The sequence below is a fragment of the Crocuta crocuta genome, unplaced genomic scaffold (assembly GCF_008692635.1).
Source record: "Crocuta crocuta isolate KB4526 unplaced genomic scaffold, BGI_CrCroc_1.0 scaffold41, whole genome shotgun sequence".
NCBI lineage: Eukaryota > Metazoa > Chordata > Mammalia > Carnivora > Hyaenidae > Crocuta > Crocuta crocuta.
Window position 1 is genome coordinate 17,041,442 of NW_027529428.1, and position 12,640 is coordinate 17,054,081.

General features: G+C 47.2%; 1 protein-coding gene across 2 annotated transcripts in view; it reads right to left on the reverse strand.

The window, feature by feature from the left end:
• LOC144227726 (zinc finger protein 37A-like) overlaps window positions 1-12,640 on the reverse strand; it is a 95,702-nt gene that overhangs the window by 23,834 nt on the left and 59,228 nt on the right. Inside the window, exon 4 of one of the 2 annotated variants that reach the window (XM_077759481.1) lies at window positions 8,159-8,962. The exons of the other annotated variant lie outside the window; for it this stretch is intronic. Coding sequence (XP_077615607.1) covers window positions 8,952-8,962 — 11 coding nt within the window. The 3' untranslated portion in view covers window positions 8,159-8,951. Of the gene's footprint in view, window positions 1-8,158; window positions 8,963-12,640 lie in introns of those variants that run through there. 2 annotated transcript variants of the gene reach the window in all.

The window sequence follows — 12,640 nt, forward strand, 5'->3', positions numbered from 1 at the left end:
TAAAAAGCAATCAAAACATAGCAGATTCAGGAAAAGCTCTTCTTCTCTCCCCAGAACCGCCTAAAAGAATTTATATAGAGGACCTGCTCCAGGAAGACAGCTGTCACCACAGATAACTACAGATTGATATGCACTAGGGACCGTAGACAGAGAGGAACTTAGCTTGTTGGGTCAAAGTCCGCTCTTTGTCCCACGGTTCCTGAGTGGCTCAGCAGACATTTGTTTACCAAACATTTATTTTTTTCATTCTTCTTGAGGATTGCGTTCTTTCCCTGTGAAGTCCCAGACCCCTCCCCTCTTCTCCTTAGTTCAGGATACACATTTCACTGTGCCTGACTGACTGGAATTTCCACATCTGTGCGGGTTCCTCATGTTCATATATATGCTGTTATTTTTTGTTTAATTAACTACTTTTTTAACATTTATTTTTGAAGTAGAGAGAAAGAGAGAGTGAGTAGGGGAGGGGCAGAGAGATAGGGAGACCGAGAACCCGAAGCAAGCTCCAGGCTCTGAGCTGCCAGCACAGAGCCCAACGTGTGGCTTGAAACTGTGAACCACCCGTGAGATCATGACCTGAGCCGAAGTCAGATGCTTAACCGACTGAGCCACCCAAGCGTCCCCTATTTTTTTTTTTTAATTTTTTAAGATGTCTGTTTTTGAGAGAGAGAGAGAGGGAACGGGTAAGAGGGAAGGGCAGAGAGAGAGGGAGACAGAGAATCTGAAGCAGACCCTGTGCTGACAGCAGGGCGCCTGATGGGGAGCTTGAACCCATGAACCATGAGATCATGAGTTGGAGCCAAAGCTGGAGCTTAACCAACTGGGCTGCTCAGGCACTGCAATATGTATGCTGGTAAATTTGATTTTCTCCTGTGACTCTGTCTCATGTCCATTTGATTCTTAGTCTAGCTAGAAGGACCTTGAGGAGAAAGGACAGTCTCGTTCATTCCGACAGATTTATGGTCCAGATCCCAGTCATCCTGCTGAATTTTAAAGAGCAACTATTTGTGAAACAGTGGCTACTTCTGGCCCAGTTCAAAGGTCTTTCTGCCCAGTTTGAGTTCATTAACTATGTGTTTCAAAAAGGAAAATGGAGCCTTTGTCGAGATGGCGTTTTTCATGTACAGGAGTTTTACGTGAGTCCACATCGGGGATCTCGAGCAGAGCAAGGACCTGCAGATGCCGGTCATGGCTGTCCAAGGACAAGGTGGGATGCCTTAGTGACAAGTCCTAGCTTGCAGATATGTGCCGATTCCCCCTGAAGGCAGACCTAGAGGATACTGGACTGCACAGGGCGGGGCGGGGCTGCTGGCTGGTTGCTGAAGTGAGGATCTGCTGGGACTGACTGTTGCCAGTTTGTGGCTGCTGCCTCAAGGTGATTTGGGGGGCTGGGCTCTCTCCACACCCAGTAGGAGTGAGTTGGGTCATGTGATGCAGGAAAGCAGCCCCCACCTGCACTGCACTGCCTGGAAAGCACCAGGTGAAGACCACAGCCTCTCGGGCTTCACCTGCTTTGGTCACTGCAAATCCCTGCAAGCCAGGGAGTGTGTGTGGGGGGGTGGGTGGGGGGNATTGAGCCTTCAGTGGAGGCTCCATGGGGCAGCGACCCGGGGTTTGTTCACGATACAGCCACAGCAGGGCCCAGCTCCAAGGAGGTACCAAAAATGCTCTGTGAAGGATGCGTTCTGCATGGGGTCTGGGGTGGGGGTGGGGGACCAAGAACTCTACTGTGGGCTCATGTCTTCAATCCTAGAGGAGCCCCAGCAAGGGGGGATGTGAAAAGTTGTTCAAAGTGGCTGCTCAAAACCTTTACTGTGGCAGCTGCTTGCCATCAGGTACAATTTCTAGAGACATCTAGAGGGCATGACCTGGAGAGTCACTGGGCCCCCCACCCGCTCCAGGGCATTGGGGTAGCCTCAGTCTGGGGATGCTTGTGCAGGGAGACGGGTGCATGGGGAAAGCTGAACTGGAGAAGGTGGAGGTAGGGGACCTGGAGTAAAGAGGGGAGGGGGCAGAGAGGGAGAGAGGGGAGAGAGGGAGGGAGAGAGCTGCAGCTCTACCTGGCTATGAACCTCACCTCAAATGCTGACACCCCACCACAGCACCACGGTCTTTCATGGAGTGTAGCGCTCATGGCGTGACTGGCGCGGGGCTGGAAGCTTGCAGCTGGGGTCCTAATCTCAATCCTGACAGAGCAAGGACTCCCCACGCAAGAGCCTGTGGTTCTACCTTTTGGCCTCCACAGTTTCCCCTGTCTGCCCCGGGAGCAGGAGGGCGAGCAGGGCAAGGTGGCCCGTGGGGCTCCCGTTCAGAGGCCTCCAGACTCCAACCCCAGAGACCCTCAAGGCCTGGAGTCAGCAGCCCCCCAGCCTGAGCCCATGCTGAGGCTTGCAATCCCACTGAAGAAAAGAGCCTGGGTCTCCATTGAACCTTTGCCTACATCTACGCAGGGTCTTCGGGCTGGGTGTTTTGGGATTCACTTTTTTCTGACTTCTGGCATCCTGGCAGCACCTGGGCCATGAACCACCCTTGTAGGGGCTTCCAGTGCCGGAGGCTGGCCCCAGCAGGTCCAGGGGTCCCCGAAGGATGGACGGTGTCGGTGAGAGAGAGAGTGAGAGAGCCCCGAGATCCTTTCTGATCACCAGGCAGGCATCTTCATCCTGTCGGTTTTGGGGTCTTTATTTAAAGGTTCAACAACAACATGACATCAGAAGACAGAATTTTTACAGGGGCTAATTATTTGTAACAAGATGCTTTGATCAGCAGAAGGTATACAGAAACAGGCTTTACAGAAGTATTCTTGCAGAACCTCCCCATATTCTTGACGTCAGTCCCCCAGATTAAGGTACTAACAAACGTATCTTACTTTGCACGGGTGGGCCTCCAGACAGTTTTTAACCACAAGAGGAAGAATGTGTATGAGGCTCATTCCTAAGTTGCTTGAGCGAGCCTTCTCCTTGATGCTGAATGTGTAAGCACCATGGGGGCCCTGAATGTGTCAGTCTTTGCACCTGGGTTTATGTTTTAGCTGCTCTTCTCCATCCTCATCCCAGCTGCCAGTGTAAGGCAGGGGGTTTGTGGAACGTAGGCCTTGAGGAAGGGACTGCTATGCTTCAGCAATTAGCAAAGATACATGTAGTAACTTATGTTCTGCCCTTATCTGCTCCTTATCTCTAAATTAGGCTCTTTGTCTCGGGGCCAGGCTCAATTGTCTTTGACCTGCAAGGCCCATAGGAAGAGCCTTCTGACAATCATCCACAGAGCTTTCATCTAAAATCTCTTTTGTAAAGGCAGGAACATGCTTTTCCTTATGAGGTATCTGTGTTCGGAATATCGGTCTGATCTGGAATATTGTGAGGCCTGGTCCATACCCGCAGGCTCATTTCCAACATGAGCCAGTAGCAACAGAAGAGATACCAGTTTTCATTTCTCATGGCAGGAGCTGTGCAGACACTGCCATTTCCTCGCTGTGACCGCCATCCAGAGAGGCCGGTGCGGCTCCCAACACTCCAGGACTCACTGTGGTGCCTCCAATTGGAGCGGGTTTGCCAAGAATAAGGACTCCCGGATCTGTGTCCCTGGCTGCATATGTTGGTCCAAGACTCCCGGGCTGGGGTGACCCAAAATAGGGAAGCTCCTGTCACTGCTCATCTCGGACCTGCAAAGTCCACGGTGGCCTATGGTGGGATATAGGCTTCTACACCCGGCCCAAATATCTTTCAAAACTGAGGTAAGCAAAAATCGTGTGGAAAGGAAATGAAACTCTCTCTCTTTGGGGATTACATGCTCCTAATAGCAGAAAATTCCCAACTAATCCACACACAAAAAATAACACGTCGACAAACTAATTCTGTAAAGTTGTCGGATACAAGATAAAGACTAGCTGTTCTACATTAGCAATGAACAGTCTAAAAAGGAAATTAAGACAAGTTTCATCTATAATAGCACCCAAAACAATAAAAATGTCTGTGAATAAATCTAGTTAAGGAAGCAAAAGACTTGTACACTGAAAACTCCATGATGTTGCTACAAGAGATTAAAGAAGGCAAGAAATGGAAAGACAGCCCATGCTCACGGACTGGAAGAGTTCATGAGGTTTGCAGCACACCTGAAGGGGTCTAGACTCAATACAGGTCCTAGCAAATGTTTTTCTGCTATATTTTCTTTCTTTTTTTTTTTTTTTTAAAGCTTATCTATTTATTTTGAGAGAGAGGGAGAGAGTGCATGTGTACAAGCAGGGGAGGGGCAGAGAGAGAGAGGGAGACAGAGAGAATCCCAAGCACGCTCCATACTGCCAGCACAGAGCCCGATGCGGGGCTTGAACTCACAAACTGTTTGATCATGACCTGAGCAGAAACTAAGAGTCAGATGCTTCACTGACTGAGCCACCCAGGTGCCCCTCTTCTGCATTTTCTAATCGCTGTCACTCTCTCACAGTCCACTTCCTTTCAGACACTGTGATTGGCATCTCTTAAAGTTAGACGGGGTCATTTATGTATTTTCCATTTGTCTACTTAACGTCTTGATCCCACAGACTACCGCTTTAATACATGGTTTAATGTCCTTCTCTGGTGATTCTAAAATCTGTGCCAGCTCTGGGTCATTTTCAAATGAGTGATTGGCCTCCTCATTAGGGGTCACTTCCCTGCCTCTCTGCATACCGTGGAGTCTCGGATGGAACGCCAGATGTTTTACCTTGCTGGCTGCTGGGTATTTCTGTGTTGTATAAATTCTGAGCTTTGTTCAGGAAGCGTCTACTTGGAAAGTTTCATCATTTCAGGTCCTGCTTTCAGGATTTGCTAACTGGCCCAGAGCAGTGCTCAGTCCGGAGCTGATGAGCTTCCCGACACTGAGGAAAGACCTCCCTGAGCCCTCCACCCGCTTCCCATGAATTATGAGGGTGTTTTTTCCTTCCAGTCTATCTGTTGGGACCAAGCACCATTCCCAGCCCTGTGTGAGTGCCAGGCTCCGTTGCCTCTAATCCTGTCAAATGACTTACCCCTGACCTTGGGCAGTCTGCCTCACATGTGGGTGCCGATCACGCTGGAGGCCCCCGACACATGTGTTCCTGAGTGGCTTTCTGCAGCTCTCTCCTCTCCGGGCCTCTGTCCTGTGGCCTCTGGCCACCGTGACCTCCTCAGCCTCTCGGCTCAGTGTCCTCAACCCGAGGCCCACTGGGCTCCTCTTCAGCTTCTGCTCCCCGTGTTTCACCTGGAACTCTCTCCGCCGTAAATGGAAGCAACCCAGGGCGCACCTGTTCGTTTCCCCGTCCTTCGGGGCATCACCGTGCTCTTCTGCCTGCTGCCCCGTGTCTTGAAAAATCTGCATTTCACGTATTTTGTCCGGTTTCGTTTTTGATGTTTTCTTGTTGCGGGCAGGAGAGTGAATCCAGTTTGTATTACTCTGAATTGCTGTGGCACCCCTATTTTAAGATCAAGACTGTAAAATGTGGATCTAGATTCTGAATAGAGACTTTTACACAATAGAGAATACAGCCACAGCCAGGGCCAACCCTTGAAGGAAGAAAATCCTTCAAGCTTGCATTTAAAAAGCATGGCGCCAGTTCTAAGTGCAGTTTTTGCTAGACTCTGTCTGGGATTCCAAGAAGCCCCAGGTCCCACGTCCAAGAGCTGAGTGGGTGTTCCTGTGAGCTCTGGGGGTGGAAACAGGATCTCTCCCAGAGACATGCCTCTTTAAAAGACATTCTTTAAAGACTCGATCATTTCTATGCTCTCAAAATTCTTCCAAAGGAAGTAGTAACACCACCACAAAGTGGTTTGATGGGAAGTCCCCACTTTCTCTAAGATTTTATAGGTTGTTTGCTGGGTGTCCCTGGGGAACACTGGCTCAGCCTGACTTCTCTCCTCTGGGGAGTGAGCAAGAGACAGCAGCTTTGCCAAACGGACAAAGATTCCCAGACACCTCAGTACACTGCTCCAGAGGACACCCCGGAAGGGGCTCCACTCACCGGGCCCTTCCCTGAGGATCCAGAAAGACCTTTGTGCATGCCCAGCTGGCCTCTTACTCACACCCCCACTGTGATCCGCATTCACAGCCTGAAGTGGTGCAGTCGCGTTGCAGGCATCTGGAAAACGCCCCACAGGAATAAACAATTCTCAAAAGGAAGGAATAAGCCCAACACCAAGAACTGTAACCTCATAAACTGGCCATTTCCTCCCACTCCCACCCCCTGCTGCTCTCCCACATGGCTATTCCAGCTCTGGTCCTCCCAGCCTCCTCCCTGCAACTCCTGTCCCCAGCCCCTGCCCTGCGCACGCACATATGCACACCCGCGCGATGCACACACACACACACACAGCGGCCAACCCAGGAGAGGCTGCCGGGGCTGCGAAGATAAGAGACTTCCCGCCCCCGGGGAAGCGCGGATGCTCTTTCTGGTTGGTGCCTGGTTTGGACGAGACCTAGGAAGATGGCTTTACCCGAGGAGCCGGGCCTCCGCCGCCACCCCACCCCCAGGCCTGCGAGATGCCGCCCGGGCCAGCCCTGGGCCGGGGGAGGGCGTGACCACACTTCAGCAACCTCTGCACACTCAGGCGGACCCCGCCCCGCGAGATGCGGCCACACGGCATATCCTGGGGGCCCGCTTGTTTACCAGGCTGGGGGTTCCAAGGGAAGGACCGCCGCGCCCCCTGGCGGCCGTCTGGGGGAGGCGCACCAGGATCCCCGGGCTCTGGCAAGGGCAGGTGCAAAGAAAACCATCCCACCAGCCCCCTTTAGATCCAGCTGAGTGCGGTCCTGGCACGCGGACAATCCAACGCCTTCCCTTCCTCCACTACTGCACTCTTCGCCTTGGACGAGATTTCTACCATCAGTCTACTTTGCAGGGGGAAAAAAAGCCACATCTGAAAAACAAAACAATGACTCCAAAGAGACTAGTACTTGTGCGATTTCTATGGTCATCGATGGAGCACTTCTAAGGTTCTAATTTGGCTTTGTCTTCATTCGCTGTTCTAGTCTGTGCCCTAGCGTAATGTCTTGATTTTCCTAAACTGTCAAAATTAGAAAAGGTACGTTTTAAATTTCAATATTTATCAGTTGGCACCTGAGTGAATAGTGTGGCGGGAGGCAGAGTAACCCGCCTTCCTGCCCAGGAGGTCCCCATTCCGGTCCCCGGAACCTGTGGTTGGATCACAGGGCAGAAGGGGCTTGGCAGGGGTGCTTATGTTAAGGACCTTGAGAAGAGGAGGTAATTCTGGACGGTTCAGGTGGTCCCATGTCATTATATGGGGATTTAAGATCGGAAGGGGCAGAAAAGGAGGTCAGAATGATGCCGGCTGAGGGGCCTCCAGCTGCTGTTCCAGTGCTGGAGACGGAGGAGGAAGGGGCCAGAAGCCAGGGAATATGCGGGGAAGGGGGGGGGCTCTCAACACTAGAAAAGGCAAAGAGACAGACTGTCTCCTAGAGCCTCCAGAAAGGAAGGGAGCCCGGGTGGCATTCTGATTTTAGTTCCGTGAGATCCTCGGTGGGCTCCTTACCCACAGAACTGTGAGATAATAAACGTGTCTTCTTCTAAGCCACCAAGTTTATGGTAACTTGTTAGGACAGCCGTAGAAACCAATACAAGTGTCTAGCTGATCTGCTCGAGCAGTACTAGATCTGCTGGGTGTAATAAACCTTGTATACATTTTGCAGAATGTCAGGTGAAGAGCTGGGTCCACGTGTTTAAGTGCTACATTAGGTACTTGCCTTTTCTTTTCCATAGGATCATACCCTGTTCCCTACACAGGGCTCAGCATGGTTCTTATGTGAATTATACACATTGGAAGCCACTGGTGGTCACACAGATTTTTTTTTTAAAGAATGGACTCTGTTTTGGGGCACCTTGGTGCCTCAGCTGGTTGAGGTCTGACTTTGGCTCAGGTCACCATCTCACAGCACATGAGTTCGAGACCCGCATCAGGCTCACTGCTGTCAGCACGGAGCCTGCTTTGAATCCTCTGTCCCTACCTCCTTCTGTCCCTTCCCTGCTCACTCTCTCTCTCAAAAATAAATAAAACATTAAAAAAAAAGATAATGGGCTGTTTTTGTTACCTTACCTAGCAAGAAAGAATGTACCATAAAGAAAGTAAAATACTGAGGCACCCTCCTCTCATATACTTTTTATTTGCAATGAGTTTTATTAGGACACACAGCTACTTTTCAACATTGCACAAAGAGTGGAATGCAAGGATGGTTTTAGAAGTCTTTTCCCGGGGCGCCTGGGTGACTCAGTCAGTTAAGCATCCGACTTCGGCTCAGGTCATGATCTCACAGTACGTGGGTTCGAGCCCCACATCGGGCTCTGTGCTGACAGCTCAGAGTCTGGAGCCTGCTTCAGATTATGTGTCTCCCTCTCTCTCTGCCCCTCCCCCACTCTCTGTGTCTCTCTCTCTCAAAATAAAATAAAAACATAAAAAAAATTAAAAACTAAGTCTTTTCCCCAAATGAGATTAGTGACTGGATCCTGAGCAGATCTGAGATTTACATCGTATGTTGTTGCTTTCATAAATGTCGTGCACATAAAATGGATTTTGTAGAAGCAAAGTAGGAGTTCTTCACAGATTACTGATTTTATATTCTCAATGCCTACCAGCCCTGGCTCCATCCATCTGGATGAAGGAAACATTTCTGATTGCTTGAATAAGCGTCTTGCTACTTTGCCTTTAAGTAATGTTTTATGGTTTTGCGGACTTTTCACCCATTCTGCTGATTCTCCAATGAGCGTCTCTGTATGGACAGCCAAACACGGTCATGGAGCAACTGAAACCACTGAGTGTGAAAGTGGATGTGGAGGCCACTCTGTCCATCATGAAAGTGGGCCATGTCTGCACCCCAGGCAGCAGTCTGTTGGTGGATCTTTTTGGTGGTGGTGGTGGTGATAGTGTTTGAGTTGTTTGTTCTTCTTCTTGTTTTAAATTTTCAACTGTTTCTAGGAAATAACTGTGGAGTGAGCTTTATTTTAGTGCTGGAAGGCAAAAAGACATAACTAAGGACTTTCTCTAAGAAATATTTGAAGATCTTTATGTCAAGATTTATGGAATGACATATACTTTTCAATTCCAAGTTCTCAAAGTAAAACAAATTTACTTACATTTTTAATGCTTATTTTTGATAGAGAGACAGAGAATGAGCTGGGGAGGGGCAGAGGGAAGAGACAGAGAGGGAAACACAGAATCCGAAGCACGCTCCAGGCTCTGCGCTGTCAGCACAGAGCCTGATGCAAGGGCTCGAACTCACAAACTGTGAGATCATGACCTGAGCTGAAGTCGGACATTTAATTGACTGAGCCACCCAGGCGCCCCTATTTACAGTTTCGATTCAATGTTGTGGAACAGTGTTCTGTTAACAGTGGTCTGCAGCCCACATGTTTTAGAACTGCCTGGGTGTTTTTGTGAAACATGCAGATTCTAAGGCTTTACTCCAACTAAATCTCTTGGGACTGGAGCCCAGGAAGTGGCTTTTTCACCTCTGATTCTAAGTCTGCCCAAATCTAAGAACTGCTCTTTCATATTTTCTGACTGGGGAATCTTATAAAATGACAAAGAAGGAAAAATGAATTCTTTTAAACACAGACTTCAAGCATTAGACTGTGAATTTCTTAATGATAGAGTGTTTTTCCTGCTCTCACCCACCTGGCCAGGAAATGGTGCTGAAATTGGAAACAAAGCAGGTGAACAAAAGTTTATTTCTTCATACACACTTTCCATTCATAGACACCAAAAAGACCATTTCATTTCCTCTAAAGGAGCCTCTCCACCAGAGACCTGTTGGCCATCAACACACGACTATAACAACACACATGGATATGTATCGTACATATACATTTATACACACACACACACACACATTCTAAAGCACCATGAGACACAAGGTAGGCATTTGCACAAAAGCCATGTGCAAACGATCATTGGTTTGCTTTACACAAGACTTTCAATGGGCTTGGTCTGGCCATTAGCCCCAGTTGCCCAGAGAGGAGTTAGGATGACAAAATGTGGCAGTATATTTAGAGTGAGGTCGCTACACTTTGGTGATCATAAAAGAACGGCAATAGGAGGTGCTGGGCTAAGCGTGAGATGGCATCTGGGAAGCCACCAGTTTTACCATGTGGGTTCAAAGCACTGGGGTGCTGCAGTGTAGACTGACACCCAGGCTGATGGTGACCTGGCTGAGTTGGCCCTGGGTTAGGCGGGGGTCCAGGAGTAGGGTTGGCTGCTCCATCATGTGCTTCTAGAACTGCCGAGGGGCTCCAGCAGGGGGGGCTGCGTGCCCCCTTCCTAGGAGGCAGGGTCCTGGTTCCCCTGAGTTGACCATCTGAGGAGGGGTGCTGAGGGGAGACGCACATACCACACATGCCATGTGCCCCATGCTCCCAGTGATGCCAGCCACAGGCCTTCATCACACGTATCCATGTTCCTACAATGAGCTATGTGAATATTCAGTGGGACAAATGAAAAGTATGAATATCCTCTTATCAGTTATTTATCATGTTTTGATAAATAATGCTTAACCGACTGAACCACCCAGGCACCCCTATTTTATCTTTTTACAGAACTAGTTCCTGGTTTCATTGGTCTGTTCTATTACTTTTTTTTTAGTCTCTATTTCATTTATTTCTGCTCTACTCTCTATTTCATTTCTTCCACTGGTTTTCAGCTTTGTTCTTTTTCTAGCTCCTTTGGGGGTAAGGGTAGGTTGTTTATTTGAGATTTCTCTTGCTTTTTGAGAGAGGCCTGTATTGCTATAATCTTCCTTCTTAGGGATAGCTTTCGCTGCATCCCACTAGTTTTGGACTGTTGTGTTTTCATTTTCATTTGTCTCCACGTATTTTTTTTATTTCCTCTTTGGTTTCTTGCTTGATCCATTTATTGTTTAGTAGCATGTTATTTAACCTCCAATTATTTGTGTTCTTTCCAGATTTTTTTGTGATTGACTGGCCTCTAGTTTCATACCTTTGTGGTCAAAAAAGATGCATGATAGAATTTCAATCTTTCTGAATTTTCTGAGGCTTGTTTTGTGGCTGAATATGTGATTTATTCTGGGGAATGGTCCATGTGCACTGGAGAAGAATGTGTACTCTGCTGTTTTAGGATGAAATGTTTTGAATATATCTGTTAGATCCATCTGGTCCAATGTGTCATTCAAAGCTACCATTTCCTTGTTGATTTGGTGTTTGGATGATGTATCTATCCAATTATGTAAGTGGGGTGTTAAAGTCCCCTACTATTATGTTACTATCTATGTATTCCTTTATTAATAGCTTCTTTATGTATTTGGATGCCTCCATGTTGGGTGCATAAATATTTACAACTGTTTTATCTTCTTGTTGGATTGTCCCTTTTATGATTATGTAGTGTCCTCTTTTTTTGGTCTCTTATTATAGTCTTTGTTTTAAGGTAAATTTTGTGGAATGTAAGTATTGCTACCTCAGCTATCTTTTCACTTCCATTTGCATGGTAAATACCTCCCCATCCCTTCACTTTCAATCTGCATGTGTCTTTAGGTCTGAAATGAGTCTCTTCTGGGTAGCATATAGATGGGTCTTTTTTTAAATGTTTTTTTTTTTGAAAAATTTTAATGTTTGTATTTATTTATTTATGTTTATTTATTTTGAGAGACAGAGTGTGAGTGTGGGAGGGGCAAAGAGAGAGGGAGAAAGAGAATTCCAAGCAGGTTTCATGCTCAGTGCAGAGCATGACGTGGGGCTCAATCTCATGAACCATGAGATCACAACCTGAGTTGAAATCAAGAGTTGAACAGTCGACAGACTGAGCCACCCAGGCGCACTGGTCTTGTTTTTTTATCCAGTCATCCCCTATCTCTCCCCCACCCGCCCCCACCACCATGTCTTTTGATTGGAGTGTTTATTTACTTTAAAAAATTTATCTAAATTCAAGTTAGTTAACATACAGTGCAGTATTGTTTTCAGCGTTCATTACTTACATATCACACCTAGTGCTCATCTCAACAAGCACTCTCCTTAATGCCCATTGCCCATTTGATTGGAGTGTTTAGTTCACCTAGTGCTCATCCCAACAAGTACTCCCCTTAATTGCCCACTTGATTGGAGTGTTTAGTTCTTTTACCTTCAAAGAAATTACCGATAGGTATGTGCTTTCTGCAATTTTGTTACTTGTTACAGTTGTTTTTGTAGTTCTTCTTGGTTCCTTTCTTCTCTTGCTCTCTTGGGGTTTGCTGGTTTTCATTAGTGATATGCTTGGATTCCTTTCTCTTTATTTTCTGCATACTTATTACAGGATTTTGATTTGTGGTTACTATTAGGTTTATATATAATATCCTATGCATGTAACAGTCTATATTAAGTTGATGGCTCAAACCCATTCTAAAAGCACTAAATTTTACTCCCCACCTCCTCCCATTTTAGGTATATGGCGTCATACTTTACATCTCTGGATCCTACTTGATAATCATGTATGATTATTTATTGTATGTTGAATTTGACTTGCTAATATTTTGTTGAGGATTTTTGTATCTATGTTCATCATGGATAGTGGCCTGTAATTTTCTTTCTTGTAGTATCGTTAGGTTTTTCTATCAGAGCAATTCAGGCCTCATAAAATGAGTCTGAGAGTGTCCCCTCCTCTTCTATCTCTTGTAAAGAGTTTGAGAAAATTTTGATTTAATT